The following is a 25,071-nucleotide window of genomic DNA, read 5'->3' on the forward strand; positions in this document are numbered from 1 at the left end:
GTTTCTGGTGTGCCCAAGGGGCGCAACTCTGCACAGCGAATCGCGGCGCCTTAGACAACTGGCCTACACGTGCCCCCTAGTAGATAACAAAAGCGCACAATCAAGATATATTCTACAAGAAATGTTTTAGAAGCATTATGTTATGATTCGTATAAATGTGTGAACATTACATACTTGTGTGTTTAAATGACGAATCCTCAGATTACTCACCAAATACTTCCCTCAGGTTTTGTGTACACCAGAACGTGGCAGTCTTTGAGTTTATCACACTGAAGGACGCTGTTCTCAGGCATCGTGGGCGACATGAACGGATCCTGTTTATAGCAGTGAACGTTTGGTACAATATTTAAATCACACACATTAAAGCCGAGCTTATGTCCATCCATTTAAACCGTATTAATACAATATACATGTATGGAAGTTATGTCATTACTTATGTTAAAGATCTCAGATGTCACGTCATAGACTTACCTTGTTTGGAACAGTTGGTGTGCCTTTAAGAGAAAAAAACAGATTGAAATATATTGATGTAGAAGGTAAAATTTATGGATGTAGTTAGAATACATTTACGGTTATTACGCAGTCGAAGCGCAATATATTATTTCTCTTATATCAAGGGAAACGGGTAAATACGTAATACATTTACCTGTGGTCGGTTTCACGTGTACTTTAACACATATCGTATCTGATTTCCTGAAAAACAAAATAATTTTAATTTTGTCATGTCGGAGATGAGGTAGTGTGCAGATAGGGTAAGCAGGTATTGCTGATAGATGGATATACTTCGTATCTATTATTTTGAATGACTAGACTTGCTATAAGATAGCTAGGGCTGCAAAATTGGCTGGAGTCTCGTACCAGTTTAAATATAGCAATGATAAATGACATACTATGGTAAACATGTATACACATATCATTCGTAATTTGATTATTGGAATGACATACTAGTAAAATATCAACAAAGATCCAAAACAAATTACAAAAATACTACTAGTTTAAGATTTGCCTACCCCCCAGCACTGGTCTTTACACAGACGTCGTGGATGCCTGGATTAATCGGGGTGATTTGCACCTCCCCTTTCTGTATGCCAGTATTTGGTAAGCCTGGGTCGGGTGCTAGTGGCTTGGATATTGTCGATGTTGAAGATAGGGTGGTAGGACCTGGACTCAGTGATGGGGTGGATCTAGTAGCCGGTCACAGAAACAGAACATAAATATAGTACTGATTTTAAGATGAAAATTGTGGGAGCATGTTCAAAACAACCCTTTAGTTATAAATGCAGTTACTGTTAAGGGTGATATGGTCCTTTTTGGAATATTGATCGTTCTTACATGTACGCGATAGAGCGTTTACCACTATACCTTTTGTCAGATATTCAACACATTCCATAAGTTCATACCCTGGGGTTTCTGGCCTAACGTATACAGGTATATGACAAGTCTGCCCCAGTTCACATTCCACGGTAGCTCCATTCATTGGGTTCGGCCCGGTAAACTGTGGCTTTGATGGGTTGGATACGGCTTAAGGACAAGGGAGAAAAAATACAACATATCAGTGTACATTTGAAAACGTCCTAGAACTATACTACCTATGTATTGCATCTTTGGTATCAGTATCATAACTGCTTTACTGGATTAGTGTCATTTTGATACATAGTAGAAGAATTGTAATCATTACTTGATATTGCATATTTTAAACTCACCTGTTTCGCAGTGCAGACCCGTAAATCCCGTCGGACAATGACACGTCCCTCCCTCAATAATACCATGGTTTTGACAGGGATCTAATAAAACACTTATCACACTGATGAAAACTAGTTCAATCATACAAAATGAATGAATGTCACCTAATTTGTTTTTTCAAACCTATATGTTCTGACTACGAGATTGATCTTTGGTCATATTAAAATTGCACATTCAATCAAAGATAGCGTGAAAAACCTATTCATCACATCGTTATCTGACATGCACATTCTTACCACACGTAGGTTCCTTGAAGGGACTGTCACACAGACAGCTTGCTGTGTCGTCTTTCTCCAGGATACATGCACCATGAAGTTTATTGCAGCCTTTGGCCGAGCAGACATCTACAAACGAAAATGACGTAAATGAATATTTCGAAGATATTTGGGTCGTTTTGTACTTGATGATATGCAAATATAATCCCAAAATAAAAGTCATCATGTTTCCAAAATACTTTGTAATACCTGTATGTTCATGGTAAACACATTTATAAATAAGGTAGATCTGCTTCAAACCTGTTGGTGGTGTTGGTTTGGTGGAATAGCATCTTGGTTGTTCTCCTTGCCTATAGAAAAAAAGGAAAATGTGTAAGCCATAATCTATGTTCAACCAGTGGTCACACCATGATACGGGTTAAACACAGTGAAGACTAGGTGGTTGTCCCCATAAAACCGGCCCGATTCAAAGGGTTACATTTTAATAATGGATTCATGTAGATCAGTGATATTCTGTACATTGCACTTTGGGCTGAGTCGCTTTGATTAATATGATTATTTTGTAGAAGGAACCCTTCGTGGTTCAGGTGTTTGATTGAACGTACCTAGCTTTGAGACAGACTGTCGAAGGATGCTGAGCAATTGCAGCAGGTACTGATACATCTGTGATACAGTCGGTCCAAGTTGTATCCTTTCTTGTAGGGAAGACATTTGCCGTGCTTGTATCTGTAGTGACTTGCGGGCTACATATGAACATACCAATATCAGCCAAAAAAACCCGTATACATTCGGACTAGGACGCGCTAAGGAGCATGTTATAGATACTCTCACTGTTCCGCTTTTTACATTTCATACACATGTACCTGGTGAAGACGAGGGACATAATAAAGGTTATTTTTTTCAAGTATACTTCAGGGTACAAAGGTCAATTTGGGATAGCTAAACAATGGAAGTGTCATTTCGTCTCGTTTGAAAGTCGTTTTGGTGAAGTGTTATCAAATGGGCAGCCAGGTTGTATTTGAGTAAGTATGCTGGAACACGAGTGAGTGAGTTGGGTTTAACGCCGCTTTTAACAGTATTCCAGTTATATCGCGGCGTGTCAGCTTAATGTGGGCGGAAAGCCCGAAGTGATGCAGGTCTCAGACGTTTACCACTTCTTTGAAACCCACGAGCACGGGTATGGTGCTGATAAACATAGAAACATAATCGGGGCGAACCGGCATTCGAACCCACAATCATATTAGGTTTCTAGTGTGTCTGAGGGACGCAACTCTGCACAGCGCCTTAGACACAAGTTATAACATCGTTTATCGTCCCATTTTAATCATTAAGTATTAGAGAAATGGTTGTAGCTTGCTGCATACATTTGCCTGCTATTGTCTATTAACACTGGAATTAAAGAAGCTACATACCATTGACCGGCATTATCAGGAAGTGTATGTACTATCATGTGACAGTCCTTCCCTTGTGAACATCGGATGGTGCTCCCGGAAACAGGGGTCGGGTCATGGAAACTATCCTGCAGCGTAGAGTACAACGTGATACAATGTACATTAACATACAAAGGAGAAAGAAGATATTTCAATAACGAAATCAAGATACTTTTGTGATATGTTGATAAAACGAGTTTCGGTTCGTGGAATAAATAGTGACCCAGCATGCATTCTACTTCCAATTGAACGCGTGGAAAACTCACCTTTGGCACTGGTGTTGCTGTTCCTGAAACGCACAATTTATAGTAAATCATATGTAGGATCTACTAGTATTCATTCACACCAGTACGTTTAATAGCAAAACATTTACAGAGTTTAAGATCTCAGATTTATGTTTTGTTCCGTTCTTTCAAATGGAAAATGGACAAATGATTTCAAGAGGATCTCGACGAATTTGTAAAGTTATCTTTGAATAAGACTGTAACAGATGGATATTTTTTTTATATTCTGATTGATATTCCAAATACAACCGATCAGATTATTTAACTCTGTTATGACAAATACACTTAAAATGATACTCTCCTTCAATTACAGATGCACCCTTTGCTTTACAAAATTCTCAAAACCGAAGTTTTTGTTATCAATATTTACATACCTACACGTTGCAAATGTATGTCTTGTATTGTATTTTGTTGGACGAGTATACTGGCTATTGTAGTCATAGTCGAATAATATAAATTGGATGCTTGTCTGTAATTCAATATACTATAAGTGACAATCGTTACTAATTTCGTTATAGGGGAATTGCATATAATTAGCATTGTTCGACACCATATAAATAAATCTTTAGTTACTATATACTCTTACCAGTGTCAGTAACGTGAAGATGGTAGCAGACTGTATCGGCATTTGCGCTGTAAAAATATTTAATATTAATAATAATCATAAATGTACACATTAAAGAACCAAACAAAATCACTGCAACTGTAACTTAGAGATTAGTTGTATTGACGCATTGCTTGCAATTTTCTGGAATCACTATAGAACAAGAAATGCTGTCGTCAGAAGAATCCGTTAAATCCATGGGCCTTGAAAGTGTCTCTACTTTAACGTCAAGAAATTCCTGTCAATTCATTGGGCATTGACTGTACCTATCGACATCCGTAGTATCGCTTCCAGTTTTGACACACACTTTTTTCTCGCCAGCCTCGGTTGGTGTAATGTGCATCTGACTCGTGTATAGGTCTTGACGTCCTGGCGTGTCCGTATCCTTTGTTGGGGGATCTGGCGACTGGACGGTTAGTCCATTACTTTCAGGACCAACCTTAATCACTGGAGCTGGTCTGGGGGAGAATAAGGACAATGATGCAAGCTTATACATTGGTATACTTGTCTTGATTAAGAAACTGATTGTGAAATAAACTGGTATGAATGTTATACTGTATACATGTCATACACTGTTATAGACTGCAAGCAATGTGTGCGTCCCATTCTGGTGTCCCCCGCCGTGATATTGCTGGAATATTGCTAAAAGCGGCGTAAAATACAACTCACTCACTTATAGACTGCATTCTAAATAAGACGTGTTAGGAAACAGCCTCAATAATCTTAATCTCAATAACTCATTGTGTCATTGCATTCATCATCCTTTCAGCGGGCATGGTGGCCAAGTGCCCTGAGGCGCCGCAATTCGCTGGCAGGGTTATATCCCTTAGGCTTGCCAGAAATCTATGAAAGTGGGTTCGAATTGCAGTGTCGTCCTGATTATGTTTTCTGGGTTTGTAGGCACCAAAATCATGGTTTCACCAACGTGGCAAAAGTCTAAGACCTGAGACACTTTGGGATTTCCTCACATGTGAAGCTGACATGCCATGATATAACTGAAATACTTTTTAAAGTGGCGTTAAACCCAACTCACTCACTCATCCGTTTAGCCGCACACACACACCATCGCTGAAGCCTACCACCCCTACCAACTGATCCCACAATCAGACATAGAAATACCACTGTAGTAGTTGTGTTACCCTTGTCCTTTTGAAATGGAGAGTGGAATTGTGCAGGCCTGATCTTTCACACAGTTGAAAACTCCGCCATTTTCCATGCTTGGACCGGTAAATGTAGGCTTCATGAAATAGAATCAACCATGTTACAAAAGTATTCAGTTGTTTCATAAGGAAAGAGGATATAGGCTACATTAAACTTACTTACTACCTGGATGTAACATAGTGTTTATTTCACGGGCAATTACATAATTGATTCTTTGTGCAACCACGCGGTATTGTTTTGAAAAAAATATTTATGAAAATGAAAGTCATATTTACAGAAACTGAAAAAATATATTACCTTCTGATGAAGAGGGACGTGTATGCCTGAAACAAAGTTTAAAGATATAAATAGATAAATATTCAAATATCAAACGATGCTGAACTGAAGCAGACATTAAAGACAGGTAGTATCGTTAAAATGTAATCGTTGCAGATAAACGCTTACAAGTACATGCATGTACAGGTAGCTTAAAAATATTATTGTACAATTTCATTGAAGATTAATATGTTTGCCACATCCTCTTAAACGATGGCTTAAGTGTTCTTGTCATGCAAAACAACTGCAAGTATGTACTCCCTGGAGAGCCTATCAAACTTGGACTTTTGAGCTGTGTACCTGTCTCACAGTTGACGCCAGTGTAGCCTGTGGGGCAGTGGCATATCGGATTCTTCCCGTCGTTCTCACACGCTCCATGGTTCTGACATGGGGATGACTTGCAGGGAACCTCTGGAGTGTACATTCATGTATACTTTTCACAAAATGTAATTCTTATTACCTTTCGGGTCTGACAAGTGCTTTTAGTTTATTATCTCGATGTACTCATTTCTTAGTTGCTGTACAACAGTTTTATATTTTCGTAACATATATGTAAATATAATGTAATATTTTTACATGTTCATTCAATATCATATATCACATATATACATAGCTTAGATACCTTTGTTACAACTGTCTCCCGAATGGACATCGTCACACAAACACGTGCTGGTGTGGTTTGTCTCGACAATACAAACCCCATGACCACACGACGTTACTGTACAAGGTTCTAGAACAGAAAATATAGAACATGCACAGGCATTGTCTTTTCAATAAAGATACTCGTTCTGTTCCCGTGCTGTCAGTACAAGAAACATTCTTATTGTTTTTACCTATAACACTATTAAGGTGGTGGCCGACATTGAATTAACTTACTGGATGCGTCAGGATCAACTTTGAAACAGCGAGGTGGGTCACTCGACCTGAAAAAATAATCGATTTGTCTTTTAGATATATTACACGTGTTAAATCTTTCATATACTCTGAATTGACACGCCAGCAATGAACAAAGCACTGAGAACATGCTATGGAATAAGTTCCCCACAGTCTGGTAGTAAGCTGAACTGATGAAAACTGTAATACACTTGCATTTTAAAATTCTTCGCAGAGTGTCCAAGAGTGGTTAAGAAACATCAGGCATGACTTGTTCCAGTACAAAGGCTACTAATACCTTGAGTTTAAGCATATCTGATGATCCCCCGTCTTGGAGTCGGGTGTTATGAGGACATCAGTAGCGCACGTCCCTGTGAGCGTCTTGGTAGGAAAGATATGTGTCTCTACGCCTTCCGTATTCCCATAACTAACCTGAGGACTGTAAACACCGAGTTGAACTGTTCATATTGTAATAAAGAGCACCAATAGTTACGCCAATAGTTTGGTAACTTTAAAACAACAAAATGACTTAATTTGGATGTGCAACGTTTAAATTCTTTTGACAAAAAACTCTTAACATTCTTAGTAAATTGTCTATGTTATGCAATTAAGGTAATATATAAAACGAAAGGGTCTGAGTCTTAGATTCGTTTTTAACCATCAAAGAAGATACAATTGAAACATATTGAGCTCTCTCTAACCAAGCTGTGTCTGGGCCAGTATTTAGACGATGAGTACAAACCAGAACATTTAATCGCATGTAAACGTACCATTTGTTCCCTGTAGTTGGTTTGGAGTATACTAATAGGTGACAGTTGTCGCCAGCAGCACACGGAACTATGCTCCCATCTGTGGGAGTTTGAGCTTCGAAGTGGTCCTGGAAAATACCACGGCTTAATTTGTATCCATCCGAAACATGGAACACTATTAAATCATTTTACAATGAACGATGGATTATGATAATTATTCTACAAATATCGCATCTAGGCTCGATGGTTGACAGTATAAGCAACGATCCATGCATTCGTGGTACGATGACTCAAGATCAGCCAGTTTACACATCTCAACCATCCGATTTTTATTTTCCACGGCTCATAGAATGTATGTCTAGTGTAGGGCACTTGTCACCTGTACTGTACCGGAATCATCAAACGTGCTCTCATAGCTTTGACTTACTGTGCTTGAAGTTGTTCCCGATCCTGATCCTGAACCACCACCTCCTAAATTTAATTTAAATAGACGCTGGTTACTCGACGTAGATGAACACTAGTACAATGCTTATACATTTTAACAATAACCAGAGTCAGAGTTCCAATATTATACCACATCATTTATGTTTACTTGGAGGCATTAAAACAAACTCAGAAACATGTCATGGCATTTAAAGGTGAAGGAAATAGGCGTCAATGACATCATTGATGCCCTGAATGCAGACAATAATTACCCAACGCAAAGTCTGATAATGGAAGATTGGTGAATAGCATAAAGTATGATGACATGACGTTGTGAATCCTTGGTATTCAACGTGATTATGGCCCTACAATTTTCTGGTAAGTCTATATCTGCATATATATAAGACTGGTAGAAAACTTCGTATTGCGATTTTGCATTTTGAACATAATGAGCCCCAACCCTAAATATTACTGGATCGTGACACTGACCCTTTATGATTAAAGCAATTAAAGTTGTAGCTTTATCACGAGGGGTATATGCAGGTTTATGCGTGTTAGGTATAATACTTTTGAGTATTAGTTTTTACAATAGATTTCAATAGATAATAATAGATAATAGTACCTGGTGGCGTCACGTTGACATGGTAACAAGTAACCTGATCGCTGGAAAATAGAACATCAGGGAATGTGTGAAAAAGTAATATAGTAGAACATGGATATAACGAACTACCAGGGACCAGAGAAATCAGTTCGTTATATACGTGTTCGCTCGGAAACGTCCGCCATCTTGGATAAAACAAAACACAATACACGTAATTGCAGCAATGACTTGTTCGTTGTATCCGTTTGTTCGCTATATCCGTGCTCGTTATATCCGTGTTCTTTTGAATATTGTTGTTGGTGTTAAAGCAATTATCTGACAATGATATTGTAATACACGATTCGCGTATTTCCATATGTGTCTCAGGCGTGCAACATTATGTATGTATATATAAAAGAAATAATTACTGTTCATTTATTTTTTCACCGAATTATTCATAGCAAGGGTCAAGTAGCAAATTGCGTGCGCCTGATTTGGCATGCAATCTTTATGGAATTTGTGAAACTTTTCAATTATCACAAAGGCCTATTGTGTATAAGTACCAAATTTGTATTAGAACAGATACAGCACGCAAACAGAACAGATTATCTGTCTTCCTATCGATACACAGTCATTATATTATTTCTACCACTTATGATTAATCACGATATCTCTCCTCCGAATAATGTTACATTTAGATAGTAAAACATAACATGTATCACACACACGCACATGCACGTAAACGTACAAGATGAGTAATGTCTTTGCTAAATTACGTGTATATTATTCGTAGTTAACAACGCAAAGAGATTCAGTTGATATAGGGACTACGCTCGAGCGAACTTGCATTCCTAGAAAGTTAATTCTGGTCGTTAATTCCTCTTTTTATGCCTGTTAACTCAATTGTTTTATGATAACCAAGTAGTTTAGCAGTGAATGATTGCCTTAATTACACAGAAACTATGCCTCAGTTTAACATACGGCACTAATCACACACGCAGAGACAAAGATCAGAAATAGGCACCTGATTAATTCCCCCTTACAACACATCTCAGTTACATACAATTGCATGGCGTGCTACCTGTGTGGCTGTCCTGACGTTGTCTGGATGCAGACCTTTTCGTTACCGGTCGCTGAAGGTGTTACCTGAACACTGCCTTGGTTTAGGTCGGGCGCTGTCGTGCTGGCTACAGGTTGTGTTATGCTCACATGTAAGCCATTGCTAACGGGACCAGGAGTCAACGTTTCATGAGCACTGTAAAAGAATAATATTTGTTTCACAATCAACTCGTGTTCATGAAATCAAACGTTATACAATGATAATGTGACAAACACATTTACAATTTCATGTATTTGCATTGTTTTGCAGTAGAAGAGTGAAAGAGAAGGGTAAATTATCACTGCGGAGGGCATAAAATACGTTTTTAAAATACGAAAAATTGGAACAGAACCCGAGTGAGTGAGTGAGTGAGTGTGGTTTTACGCCGCGTTTAGCAATATTCCAGCAATATCACAGAGGCGGACACCAGGCATGGGCTCCACATATTGTACCCATGTCGGGAATCGAACCCGGGTCTTCAGCGTGACCATCGAACGCTTTAACCACTAGGCTACCCGGCCGCCCCAAATAGAACCAGGGTCTTCAGCGTGACCAGTGACCGCTTTAGTCCACACGTTACACACTCTACATCACATATGTAAATTGAAGTTGAAGACTTGTTCAAATACTGTGTTCCTACCCTGGGCCCCTGGTAAATACCGGGATGGAACATGTTTCTCCCACGTGACACTGTATTGTAGCACCATTGTGTAATGTTGGTTCTGACACCTGGGCCTGTTGCGAGACAATTATGAACACTTAGAACCTCGTCATCAAATCATACATCATCCATAAAAAGTTCAATTTTAACATTTTTAGAATGTAACCAATAGTGTTAAAAGCATGTGGACACACTTAGATTAAAGAATGGCAATGAAGGTTAGGTTCCACACTTTATAGTATCTCCTTCTAAAGTAGACACGATTTATAGACAACAACTTCTTTAATACTGTAAAGGCGACGTTTCGGTGTAGATCCTTATACCGTTGTTAAGCAAGACATCATCATGGGCTTGCTTTACAACGGTATACGGATCTATACCAAAATATCGCCTTTGCAGTATTAAAGAAGTTGTTATCCATAAATTGTGTCTACTTTGTCACCCGTCAACTTCTAAGTAATGCCTATCAAACAATTTATCTCCTTCCAGTTACTGTCATTGTTCACCATCTTCTTGATTCTGCTGTTTTTTTGGGTGTTCAGCATTTTAATTGTTAACACATTCATTTCCGCACGGTTGGATGTGTATGGGGCACACATGACAATATGTAATATGATGATATGATCTTTGTTTTGATAATATACTTACTTCTGATGTGTGAGAAAGAGCTGAAAACAAAACAAAACAAAGACAACAATAATAACATCATATTCACTTATACGTTCTCAATTATGTTCTTTGATCAAAACTAGTTCAAATGCTATTATTATTTGTTTTGTTTTGTTTTGTTTGGTCTTACCTGTTTCACAGTCGTGCCCTGTGTAGCCTACCGGACAATGACATTGGTGGGACGTCCCATGACTAACGCAATCGCCACCGTTTTGGCATGGGTGTGAGTGGCATGGATTAGCTGTGGGCAATACAATCAGTGATTACAAAACATGGGGTCTATCATACTACACAATCTGCGTTACAGTACCCGTTTATCTGTTCCAGTAATTAATGGTGCAGTAACCAAAATCTATGTTGATAAACACTACTTTTTATGTTTAATCAGTTCTCCAAGAAGTTAAAAAATGAAACATTTGTTATGTGACTCACTTTGTTGACATGTATCTCCTGTGAAATCTTCTGTACACACGCACTGGTAGCCGGGAGATTGCTGTGGCTGATTTGCACAACCACCTCCGTTGTTACAAGGGTTGGGGTCGCACTCGTCTGTAAAGATTTCTGCCTCAGGAAAAACTTCAAACGAGCGAGTGCAATTTACGTATATTCAATCATTGTCATGAAGACTGTTTGTATTTTCCTTGATGTTTTTGTTTTATCATATGAATTCAAGGATAATTTCCATGTGTACCATCCTTCTCGGAACAAACTTCAGCTTGCCATTACTACATGGATTTTCTTGTTTGATAGGCATTACTTAGAAGTTGACGGATGACAAGATAGACACAATTTTTATGGATAACAACTTCTTTAATACTGTAAAAAGGCGACGTTTCGGTATAGATCCTTATACCGTTGTCATGGATTTTATAAGTAACTGCTGCACAGAAATTGAATGCTGTTCCAATTGCCCTTAAAAAAGGCTTATCACTTGATAGTTTCAAGTCAAGACTTCAAACATTTTTGTTTGAGAACTCAGTCTTTTAACTCTAGTGTACAATGAGTTTTGTTGGTGGTTTGGGCATGTTTAGTTGCGTGGAACTTTGAGCATGATAAGAATTATTCTTCTCAATGTCATTATTATTATATAATATTAGTATGGAAACTACTATGGTCACTCGACTGATATGAAAAGAAAAGAATCCTTTAAATGCCATACCTGTTGGTATAACGTTCACTTTGTAACATCGTTTCTCGCCCTGATAGCTGTAATCAAATATTTGAAATTAACATCGAAAGAATCCACGATAGAATGTGCGAGCGTCAGCCGGTTTTCACAAATCGTTTTTGGTGCAAAGGTGCAGTTAGACCTATAATATGATATTCAATTAATAAACATACAGTATTAAAATTATCTCCATATATAATCTCTATTTTAATTGTCTTTGAAGATTTAAGGTAAAAGCTTAAGGCGTATTTTTTTTATTCATTTGATGTCAATGCCCTTAAACTGTGCTGTCACTGTATAAACAATTGTCCTACCTGACTTGGAGACAAACGTGACTATCTCCCCCTGGTGGCGGGGTGAATAAAACATCTGTTTGACACTCTCCGTCCTTAGAATTAACAGGGAATGGCATTGCTGATGTGCTACCAGATGTCAGAACGCTGAGGATAAAAATTAGTTTAAGTATCAAATCTGGAGTTTATACAATTAAAGATTTCGCTTGGATAAGTATGCTTATCAGAATATCCTCAAGAAGAAACAGCTTAGCAACTTCTGGTACTGATATTTATAATAATACATTTTAACACGTAAAACTAGATACCAACGCATTTTCATTTAAACATTGGAATAGAAATCGGATATGTTATCTTGGAGCCACCTGGTCAGTTTTTTTTACAGCATAAGCCAAATATCCCAGCCATCATAACTGCCCGGTCCATTTTAGGTCTCTTACTGTAAGCATAAGGCCTAATAAGTACAGTGAACCTCAATTATGAGTGGAGATTCAGTACGATCAGTATCTGAAGAAAGGATAATGTTAAAAGATGTCTTGATATATTCGCAAAATATGACAGTCTCACCAATTTCCAGAAGGATGATCTTTAGAGTGGAAGATGGCGTGACATGGCTTGTCGACGTAACAGTTGACAATGCTGCCATCTGGTAGTGAAGGCTCCAAAAATGCAGCAGTCTGTATATATAAAAAGGTATCTGTGCTGACATATTGATGTCATGCTCGAATAATGATATCCTCCTCATTCAGTAAATCATGTGTTTGCCCTTCTCCTTTATACGCTACTCGTTTTAAAGTGTTGTCCTATCTAAAGTTAACATAATGTTTTTATTACACAATCGTTTGAGCTTTTATAGCTTCATCCCATCAACACTTTTGTAGCAGAACTGACATATTCTACTGGCATCATCTGGATGAAGTATTCTTAACAAATTATATAGGCGAATTATTTCTTGAGAGACATCCTTTTATGATCTGGAACATGTTTAATCAAACATAAGAAATATACAAATATATCGTTCATTATCATTTATAGAGATTTGATATCATACAAATTAAATTTCCTTACTGACATCAAAACATGGACTTCCAACATTTCATTTAGACACTTTATACTTACGAGTGCCGGCTGTTTTGATTGTGCTATGAAAGAAACAAATGGGAGGCTTTTATTTCGAAAAGTAAAGCACGGAATTTAAAACGTTTGATTTCAACATTAATACGTTAACTTTCAGAGCGTTATTTATCATAACTATAACAATATGCATTGTTTATTACAGTACCTGGTCCTGGTGGCTTGGTGTGTATCAAGTAACAGATTCTGTCAGCATTCACACTGAAGTTTAAAGATATGTTACCGTTAGTAAAGATGGACTATCTATCAAGGTAATACTGATCCATTAAACTTATATAAACTTTTAATTTTGCAGTTGAAATCATGACGTGTTAAGACAGTCTCCGTGGTGGCAGAGCGTCCGGCCGGAGAACGGAAGGTCCGGGGTACGATCCCAGGCCCCGTCATTCCAAAAGACGTTAAAAGATGGTACTTGTTGTTACCCTGTCTGGCGCTCGACACTAAAGGGCTAAAACTTGGACTGGTCGGCTCGGAGTCAGTATACTGTGTCTGGGTGGGTAAACCTCGGCATGGTATCTCAGTGGGCTAGTACTATAAAATCGGCATTAGTCCGGACTAGTACACGCACCTACGTCCATATATATGTGCAATAATCTTGGACGCGACGTTAAACCAAAATTCATCTCCCCTACCAAGTTAAGTCCCTTACCCAGTCTCGGCATCGACGCATACGCTTTGTTCTCCAGGGTTAGTTGGTGTCACCGTCAAATGAGATGTAAGCGTCTTTTGCAGCCCTGTGCTTTTGTCAGGTGTTGGAGTGTCCACACTGGCGGTTAATCCCGGTGATGTCGGACCGAGGGTAACTGGTGGAATGGTTCTGCAAACCATGGACATAATACATTCACAGATGGCATACAGGATACAAAGTCATGTCATTGCTAGATACATTGTCATCATGACAGTTTAATGCCTTCCTTTTGCGGGTGGCGCGGATGGCCAAGTGATCTAAGGCATCCCATATCACTCTGCATCCTTCAGATGTGTAAAGATCTACGTCGGTTCGAATCTCAGAATCATCGGGAATGTGATTCTTGGTCTATCAGAAACATGTCCCTGATCGTGGATTTTGACGTTTTCAAAGCGTTTGGCCTGCGTCACTTTAGAACCTCCATCCACAAAATATTTAACTGAGACGTGTTTAAATCAAAATCACCCACCAAACTAACCTTATTCGGTGGTATTTACATACCACTCTTCAAAAAAAGAAACGTACAGACCACACAAAACATCCGGCATATAAATTGAATATATGTTAGTGGCCTGATATTCGACAAACGGTGCGTCAAAACGCAGCCATTGCCGATTTGCAAGGTCTTAAACGGCATTGTTTTCACACTTGTTCAAATATGTCATGGAGGAAAACAGTAAACAAAATGCACATGCAAGTTATTGCATTCGAAACTCGTGGTAGTGGCTATAAAAGGCAAAACCAATAATTTGTCATTCAATTGTCAGCAAGTTCGAAAATGCCGAGACTCAGCGCTGCCGATTGGAACATCGCAGTCTTCGGTTGCGCGCCCACGTCACCACGTCCACCACAGCACCATGTGTCGCCTTTGTGGCCGATACACACAGTTCAATTACACTGCAGACCGTCCGAGAACCGACCAAGAGTTTCCACCAATGTGCAGGATCGCTACATGCGACTGTTCCACCTACACCTACTGTCAGGAACTATCTTCGCGAGGCTGGAATCAGACTCAGAAGGCCAGTTATTTTCCCTGTTTTGCCCCACATTGTATACGTGAATTCGACAATTTCGTTGGCGGTAGTGTCATAGTGTTGGGGGCCGTATCCTACACCACGAGATCTGACTTGGTTTGAGGTTTAGGAAATTTGACAGCAAATCGCTACATGTATAAAATTCCTCAACCTCAAATCCTTCCAATCATTGACCGCCAGAGGGAGCTGTTTGAACAGGACAACACTCCACCGCACACAGCACGTGTTACGGTAGACAACCTTCATAACGCCAACATCATTGATTTGCCCTGGCCTTATATGGCATGACAATGAACATTTTTTAATACCTTTGTACAGCGATAACATGTGACTATCGAGCTCCAAAACTTCATATTTGTATCTTTGATATTAGATTAAATATATCGACTTTATTAGGTACAATAAATTTACTAAAAATCTTCCTTTGAAGAGTGTATATCTGGTAATGAAGAAAGGTCTCTAAATAACTGGGCAAATTGACATAAGTCATTTCAAAAGGGGCACCGATGTGTGATGTTACAAGTATATAACATATAACATTAGGTATGAAAAGACATTTCAGGTATCAAGCGTGTTAATTGATTAATTATTATGTATGTGTGCTACACACCCAGAGGGAGGTTGACGAATGAAGAGTGGAACAGGACATGGTACACCGACAGTACACTGGATACCCCCACCATTCACCAGGGTTGGAGTTATAAACGGTGACTGAAACATGTTACAAACGTCAGTGATTTAAGACAAAGATATTGACAATGTACACTGATGTCAACATACACCTTAGTATAAATGTACACACAAATCCTATATATCGAAAGGTCTGTTAAGAAAAGTGGGTTATAACAAACTACTTTTAATAAAAAAACATTAGTTGTATTGATCTCCTACATTCCAAACTTGGTGTTTCAAGAAGTATTGGTTTGGCAACATTATACACTGTACATGACGCAGCTGGAATAATTAAAGTATGTACAACAGTAACCGAATTCAAGATGTGGAGAAGTTGTATTTACAAATATACAGTGTATACAGTCGTGTAAGGGGCCGTTATTCGCTGTGCAGAGTTGTGTCCCTTGGGCACGCCAGAAACCTATGTTTGTGTGTTCGAATCCCGGTTCGCCCCGATTATGTTTCTTGGTTTGTCAGCACCATACCCGTGCTCGTGGGTTTCACCAAAGTGGTAAAACCTGCATCACTTGGGGCTTACCTCCAACATAAAGCTGACACGCCATGATATAACTGGAATACTGTTAAAGGCGGCGTTAAACACAACTCACTCACTATCTTGCAGTCACAACAGTGTTATTAATATACGAGTGAATGTTATCTCACTTCTTTATGTCCATTGTCTTTATTTATTGGTGTTCCGCCAGTTGATTTCTTATCTGTAAAAATAACCATATACATAACATTCATCACGTTCGTCAGTAAAATTAACTTTACTACATATGATCATCCAAAGATGCACCCTCAACCAATTTCTAGACGAATAATAAACATTTTATAATTCTGCAGCTTTCGGCATGCCTTATTGGTGTTCGACTAAAATAGTTCCAAGAAATTGCTTCGCATATTATTTATATTTATCTGGCAGTTGTTTTGTTTCTTTGATAGCATGATTTGATTTGATGGAAATTTGTCGTTATTTCAATTATTTGTTAACTCAAATGACGTACGAGTTTCTTCTCGTTACTTCTTACAGTTATGATTATTATTTCGATTTTTCCTTTCGTTATTTCCAGTTTTCATTAAAAAATAGAAATTTCGAGGTTTTTTATCGTTACTTCAATTATTTTCTTGAAATTTTGAGGGTTTTTTCTTCGTGGCTTTGACTATATTCTCGTAATTTCGAGTATTGTCCACTGCAAGTTTGTATAAAATATCGACATGTTTAATTTTTTAAATACTTGAAATTACGAGAAAATAATTAAAATTACGAAAAGATAATCGAAATTATATATAATAATCGAAGAAGTAACGAGAAGAAAAATGGAAATTTCGAGTTATTAAAATAAATTTGAGATACCTGGGAAATAACTGATCGAGAAAAAACTTGATATTTAGAAAGAAATGATTGAAAAACAAACGAGAAAATAATCAAACTAACGAAAAAAACCTCGAAATTTTGAGAAAATAGTTGAAATAACGAGAAATTTTGATTTAAAAAAATAATTATGCAAACAAACTGGAACCATTAGGCTTTCGAAGGAAACTAATCATTATCAGTCCTGGTTACACTAAGGGTAAGAAAATCTTAAAGGGTACAAAGACATTGTCCGTTTGTTGTTTAACGCCGCACTTAGAAATATTTCAGCTATATGACGGCGGTTTGTAATTGATCGAGTCTTGATCAGAAAATCAAGTGTTTTACATCATGAGCATCGATCTACGCAAGTGAGATACGATGACATGCATCAACCAAGTCACCGAGCCTGACCACTCGATCCCGTCAGTCGCCTCGACAAGCAAAGTGATTCATGAACACATGCCCATGAATATGGAAAGGGTTTTGTCGCATTTATTAAGTATGTTTCTTTAATGGCATTATATGTTGTTCACTGTTATCACCTGTTTGGCAGAGAGGGTCACCATACCCCAGTGGACATCTACACACTGCTTTACTCTGTTCCACCACGCATACTCCCTGGTTGGCGCACACATGACTGGAGCAAAGCGGATCAGCTGGGGAAATATGATTACACGGTAAACAACAGCTCTCGTATCAACATTGACAGACAGTGGTCAATAATAGTAAATAATGCTTTGATACCATCCCTGGTATCATCACTATTAAATGGTGATTCATAAGCACATGTTCATGCTATAGTCGGAATCATACAATCGACTCTGCTTTTGGCAGATATTTCTTTCCACAGTGGCTTCTTTTTTCTTTAAATGATACAGTACCAGATGGGTTGCAAATCCTAAACACACTGACAGATGATACAAAAGTGGCTTTCAAGCAGGGCCTTGGATAGGAACATGTAGAACACAATGTAAAGGCTTTTTTTCAGCATTAACCAAACAATATAAACGTGCTATATGTAGCAGACGATTATAGAACTTAACTCACGGTTATCACAATGTTGGCCAGAATGTCCCTTGTTGCACTGGCACTTAACATTTTCCACCAGGTCAATGCATATACCAGCTCCAGAACATGAGTCGGGTTTGCACTCATTTATATCTGTTTTGAGTTTGAGAAACAAAACTTAAATGTTAAACAAACATAAGTTATTCTTGTGTACAAGTTTTCAATTAAGTTGATTCAATTTCATTCTGATTTACTTAACGGGAATACGGGAATACGGGTAAACAAAACGTATATATAATGTACCACAATTCACTGTCCTTCAGGCGAACCAGAGAGCTGTGTTCGTGGACTGCACTCTCAGACCTAAGACTTATATATACGCTATTGCATACGCCACAGTGCTAAACAGGTATGGTCTAGCTACAATCACGTACACTATATGTTACAATAAAACATATGCAAGTATCATTGCTGAAGGAGAGTTTTTTAGTTTCAATCTAACATGTGGATCCATAGAAATGTGATCACGACAGAAAAGCTGCCCAAAACGCATACTGTATGTATTGTTGCAAAATATTTTGCTAGATAAAAACTTTCGAAGTCTTATACTTACTTGTTTCACAGTTACTTCCAGTGAATCCCAGTGCGCACTGACAGTAGTAAAAATTGAGGTAGAGGTTGCTGGTGGTACAGGTTGCGCCGTTTTGGCATGGATTGCTCAGACACTCGTCCACATCTTATGAATATTGCGCCAGTTAGAACACAAGGGATGGTGAAGATCTTATGTAATGATGCCGATACATTCTTTATGGCTATTGTGTACATGCCTACCATGACCTTAATATAAGTGCACACAATTACATATACAATACATTTGATAAGCACTGAATAAAAACATCATCTGGGAAACTTTGCATAAACGATATATAATGCGTTTATTGTTCCATAGCTATAAATGTAACACACAATATTCATATCAAACCATATTAATGAGAGGATAGTTTTAGCATATCTGAAATTCGATTGCTGAGCGGAAATTAATTGTTACAAGCTATTAATAATTACCTGTATCACAAAACTCGCCACTGTATCCGGCTGTGCAAGTACATTTGAAGGAAGAGCCGTTGCTTTCACATGTGCCGGACGTGCATGGAGCTGACTTGCAGGGATCTACAAAAAGTTAATTAAACCTCCCATAGATTACATATGAATCCTACCATTCCATGCAGTTCATATGGCATAGCGTTTTATACCCTACTTTTTTGTTAAACAGTAAATAATAATATAATATTGAATATGATGACAAGTTACAAATAACAAAAGTTGTTTTTATTATGTTACATAAACACAATTTTCTTCAAACGTAGAATATACAGACGTTTTATTCTTTTCGTAACACTGTCGTCACAGTGCTTCTGAAGCACAATAACCAAAATATATGATGAAGAATTCAGATTTTGTCTCCCTAAATACAGTGAGATCAGTATCAACAGAGTATCAACATAAACTGACCACCAATTTCCATTGTGACCCCAAGGCATTTCTTCTCAGACGTTATCCTGTAAAGTATTCATATTTCGTTTATATATAATGGAATGTAAATATTGTATTCTCTAGCGTACAACATGAACGTAAAGAACATTGGTAGATACCAATGCGTCGAGATAAAAAAACATTGTGTTATCTATAACTATTAAATAGATTTATATTTCTCCTTACCCTTCGTCGTCATACGCCTGGAAACATATTCTTTGTCCGCCAACCTGATCAGATGTTATTGTTACATCAGTCTCAAACATTTCTTGTAAATTCTTGGTCACTTGGACTGGCGACGAAATTTGCGTATTCTTGAAAGTCGAAGTTAAATATTTCACTGATTGTATTCGTCCTCTGCAAAGTAAAACGTGTAATACCATTCACTATTAAAATGAGTCTCTATATATGACATCCGGTAATTGAATAGATGTGTTGTGACTAACACACGCCTGACAAAGAAATCCTTGTGACTGCTGTGGAAATCCGGATAATGTGTATATAATACTATTATTGTAACCCTTTAGTCTATTTTTCATGGCATTATCATTTGCAGAAGGACCGCCTCCGTAGTCTAGTGGTAGACCTTCCGTCCGATCCCCGTCCGCGTCATACCAAAATACGTTAAAAGATGGTACTTGTCGTAACACTTCCTGGCGCTTAAGAGGCTAAAACAAGGACTGGTCGGTTTGGAGTGAGTATACTGAGTGGGGTGTTCATGTTAAACTTCGGTATGGTATCTCAGTTGCCTAGCACTATGAAATCGCATTGGTCCGGACTAGTACAAGCAGCCACATACACACGCACACGTGCATGCACATCGCATTATGAATGCGATAATCGTATACGAGACGTTAGTATTCAAAATACAATGGAGTCGTAGGGCAACGTGACTCGCAGACAACGTCGTCAGGTAAAATGAGGGCACCATCAAATTACAGTTTGTAAAATCTAAAAGTAAACAAATACCATGCAGTCAAGGCGTGTAACAAGAAATCCCACTTTCGGTAACATACGTGTGACCGTGCATACGAGTGGATTTCATATACCGTCGTAATGGTTTATGCTAATTTAGACAGATTTAGACACATGCCCGATTTCCATGATATCATTGGTAGTCCTGTCGTTCGTTATCAAAACATTTCTTGATAGTAAAACACTTATAATTGTTTCGAAAATAGTTTCTGTTCATACTTAACTTGAAACATATTATGTATTGAGTGACTTCATTATTTGGTTTTAGAATATATAAACGTTACAAACTACATGTATATACAAATGTGAAAACGTAGAAGACAAGAGAAATTGATTATATTAGCCACATATGTTTTAACTTAATAAAAACAATCATCTTACCCAGCGCGTCTAGTTGTAGAGTAAATAGGGAAGGAACATGTTGAATTCTGTAGGCACCGTATTACAATATCAGTGGGGAATAATGTGAAGAAGGGTCGAGTCTGTAAAGAAAGAAAAAGACATTTCTACCATCACTGGGCACATCATGTCCACGATATTACGTTTCATAGCTTCACAGCAATTCTACCACAAATTATCGTACATCTACCATGCTTAAAATATCATTTTCATTGGGCACATCCAGAAAGAGACATCTCATTGCCCAGAAAACATCTGATATGCGCACATCTTTGCACGTCAGCAAATTGGATCTACGTCCTGTTTTAGGCATTGTAAACAATGGTGTTGTTAAAAGAATAGTTATTCATATATCAATAGTGCATCAATACATCTATTCATTTGTTTATTATAGTTTTCAGAGTACACTTGAGTTGAGTTCCTCAGGAGTGCCGGAAACCCCAAAGTGGTACAATTCTATGATCTGCATCACGGACCTTCTGACAGGCCTTGATACAACTGAAGCACTGTTCAAATCGGCGTTGATGATGCCCGAGGAGTGAGTAAGTGAGTGAGTGAGTGAGTGAGTATGGTTTTACGACACTTTTAGCAATATTCCAGCAATATCACGGCGGGGGACACCAGAAATGGGCTTCACACATTGTACCGATGTCGGGGTTCGAACCCGGGTCTTCGGCGTGACGATCGAACGCTCTAACCACTAGGCTACCCGACCGCCCTGAATATCATATTGTCGGACCCTTAGGCCCATGATATGAACTAGAGTGATAGAGTAAGTGAGTGAGTGTGGTTTTACGCCGCTTTTAGCAATATTCCAGCAATATCACGGCGGGTAACACCAGAAAATTGGCTTCACAAATTTTACCCAAGTCGGGAAACGAACGCGGGTCTTCGGCGTGACGAGCGAAAGCTTTAACCACTAGGCTACCCGACCGGCCCAAAATGAAATAGAACTATTTAATGGAACTGTATATACTTACCAACGTACCAACATCAGGAGTTGTGAAATTAACGTCTATACGAAACAGAGAAACATTATATGTGAATACAAACGTGAATACAGATGTGCGATAGTTAATATTAGACTGAGACATTATATATACAATATATGTAGTTTTTATATTAAATCACAACTCATCATCTTACTGTTTCAGGTTTAGAAAGGTATCTACTATCTACAGACTATATTTCACCTCTGACAATGATGTTGTAATTCCTATCAAGTCCGTCATTTCTGAAAAATATAAAGAATGCGATTGCTGAATGAAAACATGCATATAAAAAATATATAGAATGTATCCACATTTGACACTTATTCGGTTATATGTATACGTGTTTTTCAATGTCAAATGTCAAATTGAAGGAGCATCAGAAGAAGTTGGCCGACTTGATATCATTCGACCGGCTTATCCATATCCTTTTTTATTCATTTACCTCATGGTCTACGAACTTTTTATATTTTTTCACTTTATTGTTTAATGCCACAATCCGCAACATTGCCTGTGAATTGTCAAGTCGTGACCTGACAAACCCTGGATTGGAATCGTGAGAAACCACCCAAGCCGTCGGGAAGAACGACAAGTAGTCAACACCCAATCCATTAAGTCAACTCCCAAGAGCAGTAGAGGTAGGTGGGGACTTTTCATAACTCGGAATTCCCATGGGGTCTACAAAGCAACCAACTAAATAACTAACATCTAAGGTAACATCTTTGTGATGCTTTCTCCTCAGGATGTCCGAGGATACCACATGATGATTCTCATTGTGAGCAAAATCGTCAATTTGAAAAATGAACAATCGGACGAGGATCCATCACGATACGACGCACTGGTCACAGTTCCATCCCTTACTATGAGATCCATTCAAATTTATTCCACCTTATGAAAGTATTGACCAACAAACTACATTTATCAAGTTCAGTCTCTGAGTGGGTCACAAATATATCATTTTGGGTACGCAAATAATAATAGCATGCTCAAAGAGCATGCCAAGCTCATTTGGAGACAGAAAGTCCACACCTGACTGACCACACCTGACTGACACTCACATTGACATAATCACACGTGGCACACTGGGAAATGCATCCGACAACATTTTTTGTCACATATGCGTCAAATTTGGGAGTGTCCTCCACACGTCTACCAAAGAGCTTTTTGAAAGCTTTACTCTGTCCTTGAATGCTGTAATCCCCTTACAAAACAACGTTTGAGCAAGAGTCGTTTGACGCTCTTTAAAATCCTCAAGTTCAAGTACACATTTCGACGTCGACCGTCGAGAAAGACCAAACAGGAAGACCACAACGTATAGACAATCAAGTTGACATGGTCTCAACACGCTGGTGTATATGCGAATGCACAGGCAGAGAGAGCCTCACATTAGGTCTCAGATTCCGTAATTTTGACTGATTATGATTTAAAATGTTTGTGTCGAAAGTTCTTCCCCTATTACAGAGCGACATTCTTAAAGAAAGTAAGATGATGTGACAGTTGACTCTTGAACTCTTGTTTTCTTTAGAATGCATGACGTATTTGTTCATGTTCTCTTCAAAATAGAAACAGTATCCCTATATCTATCCCTATCCGCGAATTGCTGCAAGATTCAGCATTACTTATCCCACAGTCTGTCAAAAGCAGCATGCGTTACTTTGAAGACAGCGACCAATTTCACATTGAGATGAACCTGCACGCACTCATTCAACTGCTCTAGTGGTGTAAAGTGCTATTTTAAAGCGAAAACTACAGTGGAATAAACGACTAACAGAACGACTAAAGCAGAATAATTCTTACCCCAAGTTATCCGTTACTAATGCACTGAGGAGGTAGGTGCCAACATCTGCTATCTCTGGACGCCATTTCACTAGTGCATATTTGATGCCATCACTTTTGCGACTGGTGTCATATTGCAGTGGTGGTATAGGAAATGATCTCCTTGGAATTGATCTCAAATTGAAGAAAGAAATCTCACTGAAATAAGAAACAATCCTCTTTATTAAAAAAAAATCTCTCGGTTACGTTGTCACATAACACGCGAGATACGGAAGCTAGGTTCATAAGTATAGTGCCCCCAAAAGACATAGTGAGAATCACATTACGTACCTTTTGGTCGTATCATATGGCTTAGCATAGAGAGGTATTTCCAGTGTTGAGCCAGCATAAACGTAGAACACATGTTGACTACTCTTTGTGGGGTCCACAAATTCAGGCGCCTCTATGATTTTCAGAGTTTGTATCATGAACTGAAATCATGAATCAGAACAAAATGTTATGATGTCGTCCACGGTCAACTGCCTGTTAAACTAAACTAACGATGAGTTGCTTACCTGAACCGTTATATCACTGAGAGACTGTGATCCAACTGGTAGAACTGGTCGATTCTCCCCCTTGAGGCTTATAGGTTTGGTGTTAAAGTCACTGATTTTAACAGGTAGCGCGCCCCATCCTCCATCAAAGAAGAGATCGGATTCATAGGCACTGATTTCTATGCTGCAGTCCTGAAAAAACAGAATCCAAATACTACCGTCTGAGTCTACCAAAATTCAAAATGGAAAGCCACTGCATTAGTACACTACTGAACAAAAGGAAGTATACATCGACTTGGAACTGATTATAAAAAAGAAAACGAGAAAATGTACACATTTCATTTGAAAAGTATTTTGAAGTTAAATCATATAAATCAATGTATCTGAATTAATTAAAAGAAGCAATCAAACATATAGAGGATCATAACTGAATTCTTCTTCCGTAGCATGTCGATAAAGGCATCAATAAGTAGCATTCTAATGTGCCTACAGTTTACAACAACATGATGTGGTCTGATGGTCAGGAGGTAGTTTCCAACTTTGCACCTAATTTATCCATAATTAATTAACCTGTCCATTGACTAAAGTGTAGACAGTCTGGGATGTGGATAAAAATAGAGAACAATGCAATTGTCATTTTTATATTGTTATATTCATCTATCATTTTAGCTTTGGGTACAAAATGTTCAGTGAATGATCAATATGA

The 25,071-nt window shown here is 38.3% G+C and overlaps 1 protein-coding gene across 1 annotated transcript in view; it reads right to left on the bottom strand.

Annotated features, from left to right (window-relative positions):
• Positions 1-25,071, bottom strand: part of LOC139443745 (mucin-17-like) — a 93,051-nt gene that overhangs the window by 61,972 nt on the left and 6,008 nt on the right. The window contains exons 2-25 of the mRNA XM_071224669.1: positions 24,387-24,557; positions 24,163-24,302; positions 23,854-24,030; positions 14,051-14,218; positions 12,289-12,414; positions 6,924-7,064; positions 6,629-6,675; positions 6,375-6,482; positions 6,053-6,163; positions 5,735-5,760; positions 5,416-5,513; positions 4,543-4,734; positions 4,259-4,305; positions 3,655-3,677; positions 3,371-3,477; positions 2,564-2,701; positions 2,259-2,308; positions 1,980-2,087; positions 1,704-1,784; positions 1,401-1,521; positions 1,011-1,184; positions 647-693; positions 472-494; positions 211-314 (exon numbers count right to left, since the gene is read on the bottom strand). Coding sequence (XP_071080770.1) covers positions 211-314; positions 472-494; positions 647-693; positions 1,011-1,184; positions 1,401-1,521; positions 1,704-1,784; positions 1,980-2,087; positions 2,259-2,308; positions 2,564-2,701; positions 3,371-3,477; positions 3,655-3,677; positions 4,259-4,305; positions 4,543-4,734; positions 5,416-5,513; positions 5,735-5,760; positions 6,053-6,163; positions 6,375-6,482; positions 6,629-6,675; positions 6,924-7,064; positions 12,289-12,414; positions 14,051-14,218; positions 23,854-24,030; positions 24,163-24,302; positions 24,387-24,557 — 2,528 coding nt within the window. The remainder of the gene's footprint in view (positions 1-210; positions 315-471; positions 495-646; positions 694-1,010; positions 1,185-1,400; positions 1,522-1,703; positions 1,785-1,979; positions 2,088-2,258; positions 2,309-2,563; positions 2,702-3,370; positions 3,478-3,654; positions 3,678-4,258; positions 4,306-4,542; positions 4,735-5,415; positions 5,514-5,734; positions 5,761-6,052; positions 6,164-6,374; positions 6,483-6,628; positions 6,676-6,923; positions 7,065-12,288; positions 12,415-14,050; positions 14,219-23,853; positions 24,031-24,162; positions 24,303-24,386; positions 24,558-25,071) is intronic.

The sequence above is a fragment of the Haliotis cracherodii genome, unplaced genomic scaffold (genome assembly GCF_022045235.1).
Source record: "Haliotis cracherodii isolate W230 unplaced genomic scaffold, xgHalCrac1.p SCAF_5, whole genome shotgun sequence".
In the NCBI taxonomy this organism is placed as follows: domain Eukaryota; kingdom Metazoa; phylum Mollusca; class Gastropoda; order Lepetellida; family Haliotidae; genus Haliotis; species Haliotis cracherodii.